At 50.0% G+C, this 21,925-nt stretch overlaps 1 protein-coding gene across 1 annotated transcript in view; it reads right to left on the bottom strand.

Annotated features, from left to right (window-relative positions):
* The window catches only part of CC2D2A (coiled-coil and C2 domain containing 2A), a 116,750-nt gene that overhangs the window by 71,757 nt on the left and 23,068 nt on the right, over positions 1–21,925 (bottom strand). The window contains exons 7-9 of the mRNA XM_036279367.1: positions 19,462–19,563; positions 17,825–17,998; positions 15,894–16,056 (exon numbers count right to left, since the gene is read on the bottom strand). Of these exons, the coding sequence (XP_036135260.1) occupies positions 15,894–16,056; positions 17,825–17,998; positions 19,462–19,563 (439 nt within the window). The remainder of the gene's footprint in view (positions 1–15,893; positions 16,057–17,824; positions 17,999–19,461; positions 19,564–21,925) is intronic.

The raw sequence follows: 21,925 nt of genomic DNA, 5'->3' as shown, positions 1-21,925 counted from the left end.
TTTGGTCGATCTCCTGGGTTACGACATTTGGAGGCCCCAGCGAGATCACCTCGAGGTCCCCCTCTAAGAGGGGTCGACCTCCTCAGGCACAAGGCGAGGTGCCTCCATTCTCGCCTCTACAAATTTGATCTGACTGCGGCCAGATTCGGCTTAGGGTCTCCGCGCCACGTGGTCTTGGTAAGTGGATCGATCCATTTGTTTCTTGTGTCTTTGGCTCCGGAGCATTTGGCGAGGCTGTACAGGCGGGACGCCGCGCACTGTCTGCCTCTAATCAGAGTCAGGACGACGACTTCTGATTTTGGAAGCCTCGGTGCTTCACTTTGAAGGTGTGTGTGTTCTGTGAGGGTGTGAGACTAGTCTCAGTGATTGTTCTTGTTTGTCTTCTGATTTCGTGTTCTTGTATGTGCAGCCTCTCTTTCTGCTCTAACTGTTTCACTCTCAGGAGAGACGCCATGGGCCAAGGACCATCCAGGACACCGACCCCCCTTGAATGTCTGCTCTCTAACTTTTCCGATTTTCTCCAAAGGTCCTGTAATTACGGGAAGCCAGCAGACCCCGGCTTCCTGAGGACGCTATGTGAACTAGAGTGGCCAGCCTTTGGGGTGGAATGGCCCTCGGAGGGGAGTTTTGACCCTAACCTCCTCTTCGCCGTGCGTTCGGTTGTCTATAGGGCCCTCACCCAGATCAACGGGTATATATAGATGTCTGGATTGACATAGTAGTAGACAAGCCTCCCTAGATAACAAAATGTGGAAGGGAGGAGCCCCAAAAGGGAATGAAAGCTAAGGTAGGAAAGCATACCATCATGGTTGCAGCCCCAAAGGAACGACCGCGGGGGCAACCAAGGAGAGCCAACCAGAATCCCCTGGGAAAGCACTCAAACCCCGGTTATATCCAGGGGATCCTGAGGAATCGCTCCTGGAAGTAATGACGCCCCCGCCCTATGCAGGAAACGCCTCGGGCGGGAAGGCGACGGCACCCTCAGACGAGCCTCAGGCAAGAGCCCCAGGCCCGGCTGACAACGCCAGACTTTTGAGTCCCTCACATACACGAGACGGCACCCCTTATCAACCGGCCCGGGAACCGGACACCTCAGTCCCAATGCTCCCATTACGAGAGGTGCCCGCTGCGCCCGGCACTACGGACGGGCCCAGCGTGTATGATCTATGTCCCTTTTTCAACTAGCGATTTATATAATTGGAAACAACAAAACCCTCCTTTCTCGGAGCAACCACCAGCTCTGATAAGTTTATTGGAGTCTGTATTCCGGACCCACCGACCCACTTGGGACGATTGTCAACAGATCTTACAAACTTTGTTCACCTCGGAGGAGAGGGAGAGGATATGCGCCGAGGCAGTTAAGGCTGTGGTCGGGGATGACGCTGGCCCCGAGGGCTTAGATGATGAACTGCCTCAACGACCCCCAAATGGGATCCTGGGAAGGGGATGCAGAGGTTACGCACTTATCACCGAAACCTCCTCAGGGGTCTAAGGGGCGCTGCTAAGAAACCCACCAATTTAGCAAAAGTAGCAGCCACTATGCAAGGGAAGGACGAATCTCCCACGGCCTTTTTAGAAAGATTATTAGAGGCCTACAGAACTTATACCCCCTTAGACCCAGATGCAGATGGGAATAGACGGATGGTCAACATGGCCTTCGTCTCACAGTCAACCCCAGACATCAGAAAGAAATTGCAGAAATTAGAAGACTTTGGGGGAAAGAATAGAAGTGAGTTACTTGAAATAGCTCAGAAAGTTTTTCAGAACTGGGAGGATCCCATTAAGGAGCAAACTAGGCAACTGTCTCGAATCTTGCTGGCAACCCCTAATAAGGGACCACTAGCCACCTATAAGGGGAATAAGGAACCATCTAAAGGTAGAGCCCAACTTAAGAAAAATCAATGCGCATTCTGCACGGCTATGGGACACTGGAAGAAAGATTGCCCCAAGCTAATGGCAAGAAAAGCACAAGAAACCCCTGCACGCTTACTCCTAGAGACTGAGGAAGATTAGGGGGGTCAGGGTTCCATCAATTTAGGCCCCCAGGAACCCATGATAACCCTGATGGTCGAGGGAAAACAAACTGACTTCCTTGTGGACACGGGGGCCACCTATTCGGTCCTGCAGCAGGCCTCTGGAAAGCTCTCCTCCCAAAAGACATCGATTATAGGGGCAACAGGAAAGCCAAAAGCATACCCATGGACTAAAGCCAGAATCACTGATCTCGGGAAGGGCACTGTCACTCACTCCTTCCTCGTAATGCCCGACTGCCCCTACCCATTGCTTGGCAGAGACCTGCTGCGAAAGCTGAAAGCAACTATAACTTTTCAAGACAATAGCACAACTCTAAGCCTAGGGAACCAACAACCTTCCACCATCATGGTTACAGTACCCCTTTCTGAGGACTATCTCCTTCAAGAGGAAATGTCACCTCCACTGGGGAAAGTAACTCACAGGATGTCTTGACTAAATTAGCCATACAGATCCCTGAAGTTTGGGCTGAAACAAACCCACCGGGGCTAGCCTCTCACCAGCCCCCTATCATTGTGCAATTGGCCATTCAAGTCAGACAATACCCAATTCCCCAAAAGGCCAAGGAAGGGGTTGCCAAACATATTAGGAGACTGAGAGATGCAGGCATTTTAATTCCGTGTCAGTCCCCCTGGAACACCCCATTGTTGCCCGTGAAGAAACCGGGAACGGAAGATTATAGGCCAGTTCAGGATTTGCGGGAGGTAAACAAAAGGGTTGAGTCTATCCACCCTACTGTGCCTAACCCATATACCCTCCTGAGTCTTTTACCTCCAGACAAGGTTTACTACTCAGTCCTGGACCTCAAAGACGCCTTCTTCACCCTGCCGCTTGCTGCGAAGAGCCAACCCATCTTTGCCTTTGAATGGACAGACCCCGAAGGGGGTTTCTCAGGCCAGCCTGCCTGGACCAGACTCCCTCAGGGCTTCAAGAACTCTCCCACCATTTGTGACGAAGCCCTGAGCCGGGACCCCCTCAGCTTCCGAGACAGCCACCCACAGGTAACCCTGCTCCAGTATGTAGATGACCTACTCCTAGCTGCCCGGACCTCCGATGACTGCCTTGCTGCCACTCGAGCCCTTCTCATTGAGTTAGGCAAACTTGGGTACCGGGTATCCATGAGAAAAGCCCAAATCTGTGTCAAGAAAGCCACCTACTTGGGTTACCACTTAGAGGAAAGGAAACGCACCTTATCCTCAGGAAGAATCCAAGCAATCCTTGGGATCCCAAGGCCAACCACCAAAAGGCAGGTCCGAGAATTTCTAGGCGCGGTTGGATATTGCAGACTGTGGATTCTAGGGTTTGCAGAAATTGCAAGACCCCTCTATTCATGTACGGGGGGAAAGGAACCTGATTTAACTTGGACTGAAAAGGAGGAAGAGGCTTTTGAAAGACTTAAACAGGCGCTTGCCTCAGCCCCTGCCCTTGCCTTGCCAGATACCACCAAACCTTTCCAGCTTTTCGTTGCAGACGCAAAGGCATAGCAAAAGGAGTCCTAACCCAGACTCTGGGACCATGGAAACGCCCGATTGCTTATCTCTCCAAACAGCTTGACCCTGTTGCTGCAGGCTGGCCGTCCTGCATGAGAGCAATAGCTGCAACCGCTCTCCTTGTCAAGGAGGCGCAGAAGCTGACCTTAGGCCAGGACCTCCAAATCATCGGAGGCCACACCACTGAAGCCTTATTCAGGTCTCCTCCTGACAGATGGATTTCCAACGCTCGCCTCACCCAATATCAGGTACTATTATTGAACCCACCACAGGTTACCTTCTCCAAGTCTACTGCCCTCAACCCAGCTACCTTACTCCCCAACGGGAATCAAGGAGAACTGCTCCACGATTGTCACTCGTTACTAGACTCCATAGAGGGAACAAGACCGGACCTCAAAGACGAGCAAATAGCCAACTCTGACTATGACCTCTATACTGATGGGAGCAATTTCATCAGGGATGGAACTCGGTATGCCGGGGCAGCACTGTCACCAACTTACAGGTAATCGGGCTCAGGCCTTGCCCCACGGAACTTCTGCACAGAAAGCAGAACTAATTGCCCTGACACAGGCACTCAACTGGGCAAAAGGCAAGAGGGTCAACATCTATACTGACAGCCGCTATGCCTTTGCAACTGCTCATGTGCTTGGAGCCATATACCGAGAAAGGGGGCTCCTCACATCAGCTGGGAAAGAAATTAAAAATAGAGAAGATATACTCAACCTCTTAGCAGCCATCTGGCAACCTAAGGCTGTGGCCATTGTTCACTGCAGAGGGCACGAAACCAAGCCTAGTCAGACAAAAGAAGGAAATGACCTAGCAGACCGGACTGCTAAACAAATTGCCCTAACTGAGGTAAAACCTATAGAAATCCTCCCTGCTTGTCCCCTTCGGGAATTGCCCTCCTCGCCATCCTACAATGAAGAGGAGCTCAACCTGGGAAAAATTAAATTGTTCAACAGAAAAGGGGAACTGGCATCGGCTCCCCGACAGAAGACTACTTCTCCCCAAAGCCTTGGGAATTGCTCTCATTAGAGATCTCCACTATAGTGCTCACCTAGGCACATCAAAATTAATCTCTAGTCAGTAGACACTTCTATATTCCAGATCTCAAGACTATTGCCACTTCGGAGGTTACCCGATGTTCTGCCTGTGCACAGGTAAATCCAGGGCCTCCCAGACCCCATGGACTTGGGGTCCGAATCAGAGGGCATGAACCAGGTGAGCACTGGGAACTTGATTTTACTGAGATCTCAACCAGCAAATTTGGATTTAAGTACTTACTAGTTTTTGTTGACACCTACTCAGGATGGACTGAGGCTTTTGCCACAAGGCATGAGACTGCTAACGTAGTTGCCAGACATCTCCTAACTGGGATCATTCCTAGATTTGGCCTGCCCTTGGTACTGGGGTCAGACAATGGGCCGGCTTTCATAGCCAAAATTTCCAAATTAATAGCAGAAGCTCTCGGAATAGGCTGGAAATTACATTGTGCCTATAGACCCCAAAGCTCAGGTCAGGTAGAGAGAATGAATAGAACTCTTAAGGAGACTCTTACCAAACTTAAGATGGAAACCGGTGATAATTGGGTAAACCTCTTGCCGTTTGCTCTGTTGCGCACCTGATGCACCCCATATCTCAAGAACCTTACCCCTTATGAAATCATCTATGGGAGACCACCATCTACTATCCCTAAGATTCACTATGACCACATAGGCGAATTATCTAACCAGGGGCTTCTCAAGTCTTTGCAGGCCATCGAAGTCATCAGAAGAGAGGCCCGCCTCTCGGCCAAGGAAAGAAAACAACCCACTGAAGCGAAACCACCCCCACTGGACATTGAGCCTGGTGACTGGATTTGGATCAAGAAGTTTAACAAGGAAACCCTCGAACCTACCTGGGATGGGCCCAACTTGGTAATTCTGACAACCCCCACAGCCTTTAAGGTGTCTAATAAGAGACCGTGGATTCACCACACCCAGGTAAAGAAAGCACACCCTGATCAGATCCCAAAGAAATGGGCTCTTTTCAAGGATCCCACAGACCCTCTAATACTCAAGTTTACTGCATCCTCTTGAGTTTGTTGTGGGTCCCTACTCTCTGCAGCATTCCAACTAAACACACCTGGATCCTCACCAGGACTAGAGATGGCTCTAGGCTAGCCATCAATGAGACCTTCCAAACCTCCCAGGTAACCCTTAAGACTGACTTTTCACAATTCTTCGATGACAACCTCTGTCACGGAGAATTTGGTTCCCGTCACACAACCCAACCAATAACTCGCTTTGGATCAGCAAGTAAAACTTCAGTCTGTAACCTGGGACACCTTAACCATGTTCTATGGAGCACTAAGCATTATGGTTGTCCCGAGAACCCATTCCCCAGGCATATGAGGGCTACATGTGGTGGACCGGGAGAATTTTACTGTAAGGCCTGGGGTTGTGAGACCCTAGCCCTTGGATGGTCACCAGGGAGCGGTAATGATGATGATATAACCCTCCTGCGGGACCCCACACCCCATACCCACAAGGGAAAAGATGGAATAGACCCTACTTGCAAGAACCAAACTTGTAACCCCACCACTATTACTATAAAACAGCCCCTAAACTCAGCCTGGCTCACTGGAAAAACATGGGGATTGAGACTATATCTCACTGGATACGACATTGGTACTTTATTCACCATCCAGCGACTTCCCTGGGTTCCTTCTCAGAGGGACCCGCCCAACCCTGCCGGGGGTCTACCCCCACGGCTTCCCATCGGACCAAACCACATTCTCAACCCAGTAACACCCACAGAGTCTCTGGAGAGCCGGAACAGGGCAACAGCTCCAGCCTTTGGGCCCCCTCAGGTGCCAACGCCACACCCCCTCAATTCCTTTAGCAACTCGCTTCTAACTATGTTAGATTCTGTTTTCTCCCTCTTAAATAGTTCTCAACCTACCACCACCGAAGACTGCTGGCTCTGTGTAGATCCAGCACCACCCTACTATGTTGGTCTTGGGGCAAACGCCACGGGTACTCTTGCCCCCATGAACCAAACTTTTAGTGACTCAGACTCACCTGGGGAAGGAACCCTAGCCAACTGTGCCCGAGCCGGCAAGCTCACCCTAGGAGATCTTCAAGGACAAGGGACCTGCTTCATCCTTGGAAACCTCAACCTCCAAGCTTCGCCATACAAGGACAACTGCCTGACCAACACCTCTCTGCGAGCCGAAGGCTCAACCCCATGGACTCTGATTGCACCTAGCGGGACTTGGTTTGCATGCTTATCAGGTATCCACCGTTGCATTAGCCCCGGGAATCATTCAGATCTTTGTGTTGTTATCTATATAGTTCCCCAGGTATACCTATATGCAGGGCCCACAGGTGCAGCCCATTTTCTAGCCTCAGACTATCATACTAGACTCCAGAAACGTGTACCCATTCTGATCCCTGTACTGGCTACCCTTGGTATTGCCGGCTCCACTGCCCTAAGGGCGACAGCCCTCATTAAGAATGACCTTGCCCTTCATGAGCTGTCAGCCACGTTCTCCCGCGATGTTGAATTACTCCAAACCCAAGTCAAATACCTTGAAAAACAGGTTGACTCCCTAGCCGAAGTGGCCCTCCAAAATCACAGAGGTCTAGATCTGCTCTTCCTCAAACAGGGAGGCCTCTGTGCTGCCCTAGGAGAGACCTGTTGTTTCTATGCTAACCACTCAGGTATCATCAGACAATCTATGCAAGAGCTGCAAAAGCGATTACGAGACAGAGAGAGAGAAGAACATACCTCTACCTCATGGTATGAGAGTATGTTCAATTGGTCTCCCTGGCTGACCACCCTCCTCCTCTTATTCATAGCCTTAGCCTGTGGACTTATCATCCTTAACAGAATCACTGCTTTTGTCAAGGAGCGGGTCCAATCAATTAAGCTTATGGTACTAGCCCAACAGCAACATTACCAACGCTTACCCCTGATCGATGACTAATATGAATCAAGGATTTGATTAATTCACCAGAAGAAGTGGGGAATGTTATAGCTCAGTGCCATTGACCTAAACTCCCAGAGGCCTTCACGACAACCAAAGGGGTTGTCAGTTACTCATCTACTGAAGAACATTTTCACTAACTAACCCCTGAGTTATCGCTAACCCTGGGGTAATAACTAACCCTTGAGTAATCCTGGGCTCGGCCCCAGGAATAATCTATTGAAAACATCTTGACCTTTGAGATCTCTGGGAAACTGAGTAACAGGTAATTAACTAACCGCTAAATTCTGCTTCTGTAACATGCTTGCTTACATGTAGCACCCCCCCCCCCCCTTACAAAACCCTATAAAAAGGAGCCATTTTAGCTCTCCGGGGCCGCAGTTACTCCTGTGTGGGACATACTGCAGGTTTCTGCGGACTTAGCTCAATAAACTCCTTTTATTAAACCCCATCTCGGCGTCTGAGTTTGGTCGATCTCCTGGGTTACAACAGTGGGAATTGACGGCCAAATATCGCAACCCAGGGCAACCAGACACTCACCTGTTCTCCAGGCCCTTCGGTCTTTCTCCTCTACTTTCAATGTTACCGGCCTGCCCCACTCTTGGTAGGGCGGGACATTTCTTTCTAAACTCCATGCTGCTGTAACCTTTGCTCCGACCCTCCCCACCAACCCTCTCATTCTTTACTTTGTCTCTTCCAAGAATCTGCTTCCGCTCCTAACGTAACCCCCTACCATCACCTCCAGAACGACTTAACCCCTAGTGTGGGACACATCCCTCCCTTGTGTACTAAGCACCATACGCCAATCCAGCCCTCTCTCAAAGATCCCTCGTTTTTCCCATCCCAGAAACAATATCCCATCTCCCCAGAAGCCCACAAGGACTGAAACCTGTCTTAACTGGACTCCTAAAGGAAAATGTGGTCCGCCCTGCCAGTTCTCCCTACAGCACCCCCACTGCGCCTGTATGCAAGCCCGGTGGGTCTCACCGCCTATGCAGGAGCTCCGCTTCGTACATCAGGCCGTACAGCCGATGCGCCCAGTTGCTCCTACCCCATACTCCCTTCTCTCCCCAATCCCGGCTAACCCAGTTCTTTACGGTCCTAGACCTTAAAGATGCCTTTTTACTGTTCCCTTACATCCAGGTTCTCAAAACTTTTTGCTTTCACCTGGACTGACCCAGACACCAGACAATCCCAGCAGCTAACCTGGACCTTCTCCCTCAAGGATTTCAGGACAGTCCGTCCTCCCGTCTTTGGGCAGGCCATAGCCAGTGACTTGTGACAATTAGTACAGGGTCCACTCTTCTTCATGTCGATGACTTTCTCCTTTGTAGTCCCACCAGAGAGGATTCTGAAAACCATACTGCCTGTTTATTGAATTTCCTTGCAGAAAAAGGGTACCAGGTTTCCCATAAGAAATCTCAACTTACAACTCCTCGAGTAACCTACTTAGGGCTCAGTCTTACTCCCCATTCCAGAGGGATCCCCGCAGGCCGAATCTCCCTCTTCTCTGAAACCCCAGGCCCGGGACTAACCAAGAGCTTCTTCCGTTTTCAGGCTTGGAGGGGTACTTCAGCCTGCGGGTTCCTCGTTTTGCACTTTGAGCTAAGCCTGTCTGTCAGGCCGCCAAGGGGCGTCTTGGTGAACCCTTAAATCCTGTCCCTCCCACTAAGGCCCCTTTTCAGAAATTGCAGCAAGCCCTCCCCCAGGCCCTGCCCTCGCTCAGCCAGACCTAACCAAGCCGTTTATCTTAGACACAGATGCAGACGAGCAGGGGCGCTGGAAGGGGCCCACCTGTCCAAACAGCAAGACAACACCGCTCCGGGACGGCCACCACGCCTTCGGGCTTCGGCAGCGGCAGTCGTCACCCGAGAGTCTAAAGGTGACCTTTCAGAGCCCCGTCACTGTCCACTCCTCATCATGTAAAGGATATGCTATCTCAGCCACATCTACAAGATTGAATGTCACCTTCTCGCATTCAGCAGCTACACACCCCTTTTTCTCCAAATGCCACAGGTCTCAGTAGAATCCACCCCCCCCCCCTTAATCCAGCAACTTTGCTTCCTTGACCACCTCCAAAGGGGAAGAAGGGGACACTGCGGTCTAGAAGTTCTAGACTCCTGCCAGCCCTCTCCCAAGGCAGGCAGACCGCGCTGGGTCATCGATGGCAGTGCCGACAGCAAGCAGGGCCTCCTGTGCTGGGTATGCAGTTGTGGCCCCCGAGCCTGAAGAGGTCGTGGAGGCCGGTCCGCTCCCGCGAGGCACAACCTCTCAAAAGGCAGAACTAGTTGCCTTAATCCGAGCTCTAACCCTAGCTAAGGGCCAGAGGGCAGACATCTACACTGCCCCTAAATACGCCTTCCATGTCCTACACTCCTGCCTCCATCGGACTACAGGGCTTTCTCTCAACCCAGGGACACTTACAATGAATGGCCAATTGATTAAGAAACTCTTCAAAGCGGCCCCTGTCCCTTAGAGCAGCTATTATGCACCGCAGAGGGTGTCGAACCCTGGCTCCAGGCGGCAGTTCTGCGGACACACTTGCCAAATAGGCAGCAAAGGAGCCCTGCAGGGCCCGTTTCTCTCTGGCCTCAGCAGGGCCTGCTTCCTCCCCCCGAAAAGGCGGGTGTTCAGGCACAGGGGTAGCAAACTGAAGGTCCGTGGCTCCTCCCAAACGGCAGGTAGATTTTGCCTGAAGAACAGGCTGATTCCATCCTACAAACCTCACACCAGTCCTTCCCTGTGGGCCAGCCCCTGCCCTGTTTTTTACTCGCTGTGCTTGCTCACGTCTGTCAGACAGATCACAGAAAATAACTAGAAAGTGTCAGCTTTGCTACACCGTCTCCCCGCAAGGGTGCCTCACCTCTCCTTATCCCACACACCAGGCAAGGGCTCTGACCGCACGGCGAGACTGGCAAGTCGATTTCACACGTATGCCCCCATTCAGAAAATTAAATACCTCCCGGCGTTGGTAGCTACCTTTCAGGATGGGTTGAGGCTTCCCCAACCGCCTCGGAAACCGGCGGAGCAGTCCCACAAGCCCTCCTGGACCACATCATTCCCAGAGCTGGGTTGCCAAGCAGCATACCCTCTGATAATGGACCTGCCTTTGTCAGTCGTGTCTCCCAAGAAGTTTCTGAAACTTTAAATATGAAATGGCTCCTCCATATACCCTACCGACCACAATCCTCCAGTAAGGTAGACAAGATTAATTCAATTCTTAAAACACAATTGACTCAGGAAATGAGGCAGACGTGGGTCATGTCTGACCTCCAGCGCTCATGAGGATCAGGTCTACACCGAGATCCCCCACCTTTTATCATCCTTTTGAGCTAATGTGTGGCCAGTCATTTCTCCTAGGTCCTGCCCGCGGCCCAGACGATTCACCTCCTACTGGAGATTGTATCCCTGCTCTAAACCTCAGCAGAACTCTCCTGCGAGAGGCTGCTGGCCGCCTGCTACCTCTCCCAGAACCGAGCCTAGGACAGAGGGTAGTCTAGCTGGGAAGGAAGTCCTGGTCCGCCCGCTCTCAGACACGCTTCCGCCTCGGTGGACGGACCTCACAGGGTCATCTGCAGCAGCCGCAGCTGTGAGGTGCGCGGACTCCCCCACTGGACCCATGGGACAAAGGTCAAGGCTGTCCCGTCGGAACAGCAGGCCACCTGGAAAGCAGAGGTCACCTCTCCCACCTCTCAGGCTCACTCGAATTCCTGAAGGAGACTCTAACTCTCAGTCTCTAAGATTTCTTTTTCATTATGAGAAGTCTAATTCCTCTTTGCTTACCTTCACTCCTACGCCAATCGGCTGCTGCAACTCTATGGCAAAATAACTCCATTTTCCAAACTGCGAGCTCTGTAGGACGTCACATTTTCAGATCCTCTAATACTTCCCAATGGGTCTGCCCCCAACAACCTTCCCGTGGGAAGACTCCTGACCTCAGAGGCACCCCAGCCAACCGAGCCGACATCATTTACAATCCACCTGTTCTGGGGGGAAATCTGACCCTGATCCTCATCTAGTTATCTCCATTGAGCGCAAGGCAAATCCCACACCTGTGTGCATCTCCCCCAGGCTGTTCTAGCCACCAGTCTTCTACTCCCGTCATAAACCCAGGGGACAGGCATTCTTGCACCCCACCTTATTTGCTGGGGATGGGCAGCACCTGAACACCTTTATGTCACTTTCAGCATGATGGCTACATGACGATTTTTAACACCACCAACCCCAGCCACGTTGTACTCAACCCAACATACCAAGCAGGCACCACGTGTAACATCTCTCACTATAACCTTACGAGGGGTGTCTGTAAACTAACTATTCATAATATGCCTAACCCCTGCAATGAGAGTGTACACATGCAAGCTCAGAAAGACTTCAAGCAATGTCAGGAACATCATCCCAGGGAAATTCGCCGCTATCCAGGTGCAGTTCCGCCGGTGGCACCAGCCCTCTCCTCCCTGTCATGGTTTAATCCTTCGAGCCTTCCTGTGGGCCTATCAAACACCTCCCTCGGCCCAGACAGGACTGCACTGCTTTGCTTACCAGCGGGAATGATGTTTTTAGGTGCACTTAACATTTCTGCCCCCAGGAGAGGAATTGCTATTCAATGTCTAAACCCAGAAAAACAGGGTGGTTTATGGGCAGTAAGATATGTCACCCCAGCCAATACCCTAATCCATTCCTTATCCCTAATTCAACCTCATCAAGCCCTGAGCCCAGAATCCTTCATAGGGCAAAAAGGGAAGTTGGACTCATAGCAGGAGAAGTAGCTGCAATTACCACCGGGGGCCTCATAAGAGGAATTACTTATAATGCCATAACAGCGGAAAACATAACCATCACCATGGCAAATATAGGTAGAGATACAGGAGAAAATTTCAAACTTCTTTCAAAATCCCTCCACTCTCTTGCCTGCATGGTGATAGATAATCGCATCGCACTAGATTATCTACCAGCCAAAGAAGGGGGCGTATGCACGACAGCAAATACATCTTGTTGCTTCTATGTTAACTGGCCAGGTCGAGGAGAGGACACAACAAATTCTAGACAATTCCCAGGGGCTAAAATAATTCAGTCGGGATCACCTAGCCCAGTCTATCTGGACAAGTCTAGAGGCAGCCTTGCCTACACTAACCTGGCTGCTCCCCTTCATAAGGCCCCTAGTATTAGCCTTCTTATTATTGCTGTTTAGGCCCTGCCTCTTACGCCTGATTACAAGGTTTGTACAAAATCGACTGCAAATTTTAGTCAACCAGTTGGACAATTTGTTCTAGCACAGGTAAAAGGACCCCATCCCCCAAGAAGTTATCTAACAAGTTCTTTTCAGGAGTCCACGACAACCCCACACCTGCAGGAAGTAGACAAAGAGAAACTTCGCCCCTTTTCCCTTTTTATCATCATTATAAGATGGGAATGAAACAGCTAATAATGTTTAAAAGGGTAAAGGCAATAGCTTGCAAAAGGCAGAAACTGAAAAATGCATTGCTTGCATGACCTTTGCTTAGCCTTCTGTTAAGTATAGATTATCCGCAAGACCATGAATCACCCAGCAGATGCACAAAGTGATACCAGCCCAGTCCAACAGCAAAGTGAACCACAGGCCATGCAGAGTACAGCAGGAACTGCTGGAAATTAGAAGCAGAGAATATAACCCGACTTCAACTGTTGTTCGGGGCTGACTCCCTTTTTGGGCTCAGTCCACCGGCACCCAGGTGCTTGCAATAAAGTCATTTTTCTCGACATTGGCCTTGCGTTGTGGATGTGATCTCCCACCGGCTCAGACCTTTTAGGATGGACTTTGGGGATTCATGATCAAAAGGGGAGACTCATTTTTATTTCATAATGATCTCACTCTAAACCATGCCAAATGCCCGAATCTGCTCATTTTCCTGTGTGGCCATGTGGATACTCTGTATCTCAAACCCATCCACAAAAAACAGCTCAAGCCAGCATTCCCAGAGAACACTATCTCTGCATCCTTAGAAAAAAGCGGGGGCCCACACCCCTCCACTCACTCTTGGGGCGAAACACTCTGCTTTGGAAGCCATTATGTCAACAGTGATGAGAACGGCAGCAGAAACAGAAGTTGCCACTTTGGATCCCCTGCTCTGTGCCTGTGCCCACACGGGCTCGAGCCTGGCCCAGTGTCCTTGATGCTCCCAATGAAAAGACACGCCCAGAGTCACTAAGAGGATGGCTTCATTTCCTCCTGTCTTCAGTGAGGCACTGAGACTAGAGAAACTTGCTCAAGGACACACCTCAGGAAGGGAGAGCTGGGCATGTGTGCCCGCAAGTCCTGTGCACTTGGCCATGGGGTCACCTCACCAGGCGCTCCCTGCAGATCAGAGCAAAGCAGATGAGTCTGTTCTGATTCCGGCTCAGAGCAGCCACAATGCAGCCGGGGCTCCTAAGCGTCCTCCCTGGCCCCTGCCACCTCTGGGTTTCACGCCCTGTCTGAGCCAGTCCTGGGGTCTAACCTCCATCCCAACCCCGGGGTGGGGGCAAGGGGCTCTGGGGAGGGTCTAACAGCGAGTCCTCAGAGCAAACACACAGTGACAGAGCTCCTCCTTGGCCGAGGCGGCTGCACATCGCCCGGGGCTAGGTGTGGGCTCTGGAGTCACCCCAAGATCAGAAACCTGCCTCCCTCCCTTGACTAGCTTCGCCGTCTGGGGCCAGTTCTCCAACTTCTCTGCGCTTCTGCTTCGTCTGTGAAATGGCTCAGTTGGGTGGGCGTCGTTCTGTGCACCAGCATGTCGCCAGTTTGACTCCGGCTCAGGGCACATACCCAGGTTGCGGGTTCAGTCCCTGCTACCCTGGTAGGGGTGTGTACGGGAGGCAACAGATCCAGGCTTCTCTCTCTCTCCTTCCCTGCCCTTTCTAAAAAAATAAAAAAAGTGAAAAGAGAAAAGCAGCACCTCTCTCTCCAGCCTGGGTGTGGGGTCACATCAGCTGATCACCTGCCAAGAGCTCAGGAAAGCAGCTGGTGAGGTCAGGGCCCAGAAAGCGCCCACTCGTTATTGTCATTACAAAGGTACCATCGCTGGAAACGCTTGCCAGCCACCCACTTTAAAAGGAAACGATTTGTCCAACAAATTCCCATACTTGGACCGTATGTGATTCGAAACGACCTATCAGAATGGGACGCTGATTTATTCTTGGCTCAGCATTGAACTGTAATCAGCTAGAACATGACACATGGAAAGAAGTCCAACCTCCCAGTGAGGTAAGCGCGGGCTTCCCGGCCAGACGGGGACTCTGCCATTTAAGTGTGAGTCACTAGAACTGGGGAGAGCCCTCGGGTGCCCTGGAGGACAGGAAATTCCAGGGCAGAAAGGAAGCAAGGAGAGTAAGGAGGTGTGAACCTGCTCCAGTGCCCAGCTGTCCCCACCGCCCTCAAGGACCCTCCACCACCCTGCTTCCTAACACAGCTGCTCAAACCCTTGGACTCTCCGAATTGACAACTGTCCCTCCTTTTGTGTGCCTACGAGATCACTCCCTAATAGCTCAGGATGGGTGCTGGTGGCCAGGGGAACCGACCATGCGAGGAGAGGGTTGGGACTTTCACTACCCCTCCCCCCACTCCCACCCCTGGGAGAAAAGAGGGACAGAGAGTCTAGAGACTGGATTAGCCTCCAGGGGCAGTGGGAATCAATCATGTGTACACAGTGACACCTCCCCCCAAATTCTCCTGCGGGGTTTTGGAGAGCTTTGGGGCGGGCCAACAGGTGGAGGTGCTGGGAGGGTGTTGTGCCCTGTCTCCTCTATCCTAGCCATTACTGTGTAACAAATAGTACATATCCGTCAATGTTTCTCTGAGTTCTACGTGCTGTTGTATCAAATGGTTGAACCTGAAGAGGGAGTGGTGGGAAGCCCTCATTCACAGCAAAGTCGAGCTCAGTGTGTATAACCTGGGCACACGCTACCTGGCAATTGCCGTCTGTAGTAGCGGGCAGTCTTGCGGGACTGAGCCCTTAATTTGTGGGGTCTGCTCTCACCCCTGCAGATAGATCAGGAATGACTGGTAGGACACCTCGCTGGCACTTCGGAATTGGCTGGTGTGCGTAAGAGCCCACACAGCTGGTCAGAGAAGCGTTCGAGAAGCATCGAGTGTGAGCAGAGGATGAAGAGTCGCCCCTTTTCATAGCCTGAATCCCAGAGCCGGTCACCGATGGGAGGAAGGGTCTCCCATGGCATGCTGGGATTGCTGCTATTTTGTCGATAAGGGTTTGTTCAGTGGGTATTTTCTCCATGTCCTACACTTTTATTTGGCGTGTGAAGATGCTTCTTGATTACTAAGTCAGAGTAGAAATCGGGATCAGCGATGGACATTGGGTGTCCTCAGACACCAGCCGAACTTCACTGGAAGGAAAAGGAAGGTGAGCAGAGACAGACAGGGCCGGTACCTGTGAGCCTACTGGGTATGAAGAGCAGCTCCTTCTCCTTCTGCAGCCGGTCATGGACGCTCTCGTAGTCTGCAGGTCTCACAGCCACGAAATCTTCAGCCACGGGAGCCAAGCCCGAGAGCAGCTGCTCCGCAGCCTTGACCTTGAGCAGCTCTTCCTCGTCCTGCATCAAGTTCAACAACAACAACATCACGCTAGACGATTCGTTTACGCAGCAAAAGTAATCAGCGGTATTAAACTCATCAAGCAACACGCCCTACAATCAGGTGACCTTTTCTTTTCATGTATCTGTTTTTAAATGCAAACATAAAACTACGTGTCTTTTCAAATTTACCAAGTGCATTTTCCTGGTGAACGGGCCACGTGGAAACCAACCTTCCCGACTGCAGTCAAGTCTTGAGATGACTGCGGTCTTGACCACCTTGTCCGCGATCTCGCGAGAGGTCCTGAACCAGAACACACTGAGTATTGATTTGTAAAACAATTATTATATTCCCAAGCTGCCGGAGACCTAGCTAGGTAAGAAATTACATTTCTGGGAGACATTTTTTCAAGGCAAGCGATTAAAAGGGAAGCACAGAACTAGGCAAACTGAAAATTCTGAAATGTTCTGGTGTGGTTTCCTTTTTGTTTTCTAGTGTGGTAAAATGTGATGAAATTTACCACTTTGATTATTGTTGAGCATCCAGTCTATGGCATTCAGTACATTCACATTGTTGGACAGTCATCACCTCCATCTCCGGAACATTTCTATCTTTCTCAGCTGAAACTCTGTCCCGTTAAATAATAGTTCCGCGCCACCATCCCCTCCTGATCCCGGGCACCCGCACTTTTAATCTCTCTCTCTGAATTTGACAACACTAGGGACCTCATGGAGATGGAATCACACAATATCTGTCCTTTTGTAACTGGCTCATTCCATTGAGCATCATGTTTTCAAGGTTCATCTGTGTTGTAGCATGAGTCAGAATGTCCTTCCTTCTTAATGGTAAAGGTAGTATTGTATCGTCTCTCTCTCTATTTTGTTTACCCACTCATCTGTGGATGGACACTCGGGTTGCTTCTACCTTTTGTCTAGTGTGAGCCATGCTCTGAAGGTGGGCACACAAACATCGTCTGAGATTTGCTCTCAATCCTTTGGGGTAAAGACCCAGAGATGGCTCATGTTGAAATTGGTGAGGAACCACCACTGTTCACAGCAGTTACACCACTTTACACTCCCTTCAGCAATGCACAAAGATCCAGTTTCTCCACACCCTTGCCCGCGCTTGTTCTCTTGTTTGTGGTTTGGAGTTGCATTGCTCCAGGGACTAGTCATGTGATGGGTTCTTACGTGCTTATTGGCCATTTGTGTATCTTCTTTGGAGAGACGTCTATTCAAGTCCTTTGCACATTTTTACTGGCATGTTTTCTTTTATCTCACACGTACCACTCGCAGTTATGAACTCTGAGCTGTAGTTCGGGTGTGGCACAGACAGGATAGCTACTAAGGCTGTGGTGGTGGTGGTGGTGGGGGGCAGTGAGCTTCCATTTTTCTTGGAAAGATCAACATTTGCATGTGAAATGAATACTAATCATTGTGTGGTGTCTAACAAGAAAAATCTGCAAGCCACATTGTTCTGCTTTTTTTTCCTCCACAGGAGAAAGATGGGAAGATTTAATTCAAGGCCCTCACTACCCAAATTGTGGGGTGAGATCAAAGGCTACAGAAAGGAATGGGAACCTAGTACCCCTTTCCTTTCCACTAAGGCATGGGTGAGCTGGTTTGTGTGGGGCTGGTAGGTTAGCCTTCAGCCGTTTCCCCCTGGCTAGGACATCACCCTCATCCGTCAGCATCACTCTCATGCCATCACCACCACCATCATTATGGTCCTCATAGTCATTAACATCATCATCACCCCTCTCCGCCTTGCCATCACAATATTAAATACCGTTTCGTTCACTCCTCCATCTGGGGGCTCTTCTTCCTCTCCTCCCTCGTCCTCTTGATTAGCTCCATCTCTATTTTTTGCTTTTGGTTTTTCCTCTGATTCCTCTGGTTCGGGGTCAAAGTTGAAAGTAAAGAAGTTATAGGCTTCTTCAGCAGAAGGGAAGCCAGGTGGGACCTATGGAGAAGCAGAGAGCAATAGGATTTCAGATTTTTTTTTTAAATTAATTAATTTATTTTTGTTACAGATGTGTCTCCTTTTTCCCCCACTGATTTCCCCCCCCACCCGTCCACACCTTTGTTGTCCATGTCCATTGTTCATGCACATATGCATATAAGTTTTGTGGTTTATCTCCCCCTCGCAACCCCTCTTCTGGGGATTGTCAGTCTGTACCCCACTTCCACGTCTCTGGGACTACCCAGTTCCTCAGACTGTTATGCTCATTATATTCCACAAATAAGTGAGATCATATGATACTTGTCTTTCTCTGTTTGGCTTGTTTTGCTTAGGATAATACTCTCCAGGTCCCTCCATGTCGTCTTAAAGGATAAGAGATCTTTCTTTCTTACAGCTGCATAGTACTCCATTGTGTATATGTACCACTGCTTTTTTATCCATTCGCCTACTGATGGACACTTGGGCTGTTTCCAGATCTTAGCTATTGTAAATAGTGCTGCTATGACCATGGGGGTACATATATTCTTTCTGATGGGTGTTTCAGGCTTCTTAGAGTATTTTCCTAGAAGTGGGATCACTGGGTCAAATGGCAGTTCCATTTTTAATTTTTTGAGGTAACACCATATTGTTTTCCATAGTGGCTGCCCCAGTCTGCATTCCCACCAGCAGTGCACTAGAGTCCCCCTTTCTCCACACCCTCGCCAGCACTTGTTGCTTGAGGATTTGTTGATGGCGGGGATGTCAGATTTCATAAGCGGGCCCGAGCTCCGCCCAGCTCCCTGCCGGCTGGCTTGATGCTAACGGCGTCGCCACGCTCTAGGCCTCGGAAGCTGTCACCTGTGTGGAAGGTTCGAGAGTACTGGTAATGAATGAGCTGTAACAAGTGCAAAGGCAGTTGGCGGCCTCCTTAAGTTAATACTTTTAAGGAGTTTCCTTTTTATAAACCAGCTCTTATTTATACTCCCACCAGCACGAAGTGTATTATCTACAGCAGTAAAAGCTTTAGACAGAATGATTAAAATGCCCCAAAGTGGATTCATGGTTTTTATAGACCAGTGCTGAGACAGTTTTATTTAATTATGAGCAATACAACATTCATAAGTTCCCCCTGTTTTAAAGACTTATTATTATTTTTTAGTTGTTTTTGAGTTAGTATCCCTTTGCCCCATATTGAAAGCTGGTGCAACTTCAGAGCTGAACAAGTAGTTTTCTCACCGACATTTCCTGCCCTCCCATGCCTCCCCCTCCTCCTAATCAAGCATTCTGTGAATCTCTCCTGAGCTAGAGCAGAGGATTTTGAAAGTAGGAATGATTCGTCATACTTTTCCCTTGCATTCGGCACAGCAGTAGGAGCCATGTCATGTCTGTTGTCCTCTCTCATTGGGTATTTTTGAAAAACACAAACTGACAAACATGATGCGTGATTTAAAACAAGCGTGATTTAAAAAGCAAAGATTTCTCACCGGGGGTTTAGACTTGACTTTTCGTGCGGAATCGCGGAACTTGACTCTTGCATAACTTTGGGGGTCACCTTCTCGTGGAGTACTTTGAACCTCCGTCCCTGGCTAAGCGAATAAAAAACGACAGAGACACCATGTAAATCCAGAAACAGGATGTTGTGAAACAAGTGTCAACTCCCCAAAGGCTTATCGTGTGACCATCAGTGCAGATCAGCACCCTAAGGAGTGTGATGCTGACAAATGTCAGGTACATTTTAAGGGTAAGTTCGCTGAATATTGTCTTACTCAGCATTGTGTTTCTCAGGACCAAACAAATATACACTTTTGTACTCAATAAACCCTAAAGTGAAAAGCATTATAGTTCCTACAGATCAATAGATTATCCTTCACAGAGGATCATTTCCAAAGAGTCTATGAAAAAGAGTATCGATAACGTCTGATTGGGCCTGGCTGGTGTGGTCAGTGGTTGAGCATCGACCCCTGCACCAAGAGGTCACTGGTTCGATTCCTGGTCAGGGCACATGCCCAGGTTGTGGGCCTGATCCCCAGTGGGGGGCCTGCAGGAGGCCGCCAATCGATGTTCTCTCTCATTGATGTTTCAATCTCTCCTTCTCACTTGCTCTCTCTCTCTAAAATCAATGAAGAAAATTAAATAATGTCTGATTGTAAATAAGTCTGACATACACCCTTCAAGGCACACGGCCTGCCCTCTTGAGCCTTGGGGCCCGCTGTCGCCCTGGAAGCTGAGCCCTCTGTCTGTACTGGCCTGAGGTGCTCACACTCACTGCGGGTGCTCTTCCTCCCCCAGAGAGCCAGTCCACCAGGGGCTCCTCCCACCCTGGCTCCATCTCTCAGACCCACCCCTTCTCGTACCTCACGACTCCATCCAGCAGCCATCAGAGCTTAACCTCCCTGTACCTCCATCGTCTTTTCACACGTCTGTCATCCCTCTGGGCTCCTCAGGGTGCGCGGTTACTATTACCACCAGTTTAGAGCCCACTGGACACCTGGGGGGAGGAGTCTCCCAGGGGTGCTGGCTGGGCAGCAGGTAGGGTGTCAAGGATCAGATCTGAGAGCCTGGGACACTAAACCAGCCCACAGATAGAGACTTCTGGTCCTGTCTGGTGGAGCCGAGTATTCAAATATTCTGTGTCATTTCCACCTTGCTGTTTAAGGGTTCTTGGAGACTTGGGTTTAGCTTTGTTCTTTCCTCAGAAGTCACGGGGAATTAAGTGAAAAGAAATGCAAAAGAGACTAAGCACCATCTGGGTTAGTGAATTTGGGTCACTGACCAGAGCATTCCCAATGGGTTTCTGCTTTTCTCTCCGACGGTACAGCCCGCAACATGAGCTCCTACTTATGTAGAGAGGGCTATCTGTGTGCCAGGCGCCGTTAGACACACTGCAACACGCGTGAACTCACTGAATCCTCCATACAACACCAGGAATTAGGTTCTGGTAGCATCCCCATTTTACAGGGGTGGAGAGTGGCGTCCACAGGGTCAGTGAGTGGCGTGTCCAAGGTCACACAGCTAGCGAGTTGCCAGCATTTAGCGCTGGGCAGCCGAGGTCCAGCATCTGGGTTCTTTGTGCGCTGTGCTCTGCTCCACAGGATGGACACGGACCACTTTTTAGAGATTCCTTCTGGCCTGAGATATATACACAAAGAAACATGTTTGTGAGTGAGATGCTCCATTAGGAATCAGATCTGGTGTAGAGACAAGGCTGTTGATGTTTGCCTCAAACCCGTGGAATGGCTCTCAGGCGGTCGGGAATACAATAGATGTGTAAGTCAGGATCTTGGTCACAAGGAGAAATAAATACCTCGTGAGCTAAGGGAGTCAATTTGTTACTTCCAGAACTTCCAGCTTTATTTGAGACATCACGTTCATGGCCCACGGACAAGGAGAGGTGACGGTCCATCGGAAGGTACAGACAAGACCAGATACGAGAGATCAGCTTCTCCTGTCACTTAACCCACTTGCCCAGACGTTGAGACTCACACACCTGCCAACCTATTTGCAGCATTTCTTCCAAGCGGATGAGACTTTAAGTAGTTTTTCTGAAGTTTCTAATATTTTAAAATTGTGGCTCTTACAAGGGAAAAATAAGTTAGAATTCCAGAAGAAGAAATGTCTGTGCAGGAGAATGCAGTAGCAATGGTGAAAAAGCCATTCATTGGACCCTCTGAGGCTATTAAAGCACCATGGACCACCACACCCGAGCACAGAGGCCGATGTCCTTGCGACCTTGTCATCTTCGGCTCGTTGGGGATGGATAAAAATGAGATGTTTATCACCTCTCATCAGAGGAAAAGCATCATCTAAGAAATCTGTGGTTATATCACATAAACGTTCCCAGAGCCCATGCTCCTTCATCTCCGTGGTGAAAAACAATCAAATGTCATCAGCAGCATCAAACGGCTGGATCAGACTTGCAAACATGAGCTTCAAGGAGCCATTAGCTCT

The sequence above is a fragment of the Molossus molossus genome, unplaced genomic scaffold (assembly GCF_014108415.1).
Source record: "Molossus molossus isolate mMolMol1 unplaced genomic scaffold, mMolMol1.p scaffold_m16_p_1, whole genome shotgun sequence".
Lineage (NCBI taxonomy): Eukaryota > Metazoa > Chordata > Mammalia > Chiroptera > Molossidae > Molossus > Molossus molossus.
This window is presented reverse-complemented; position numbering and strand designations above follow the sequence as displayed.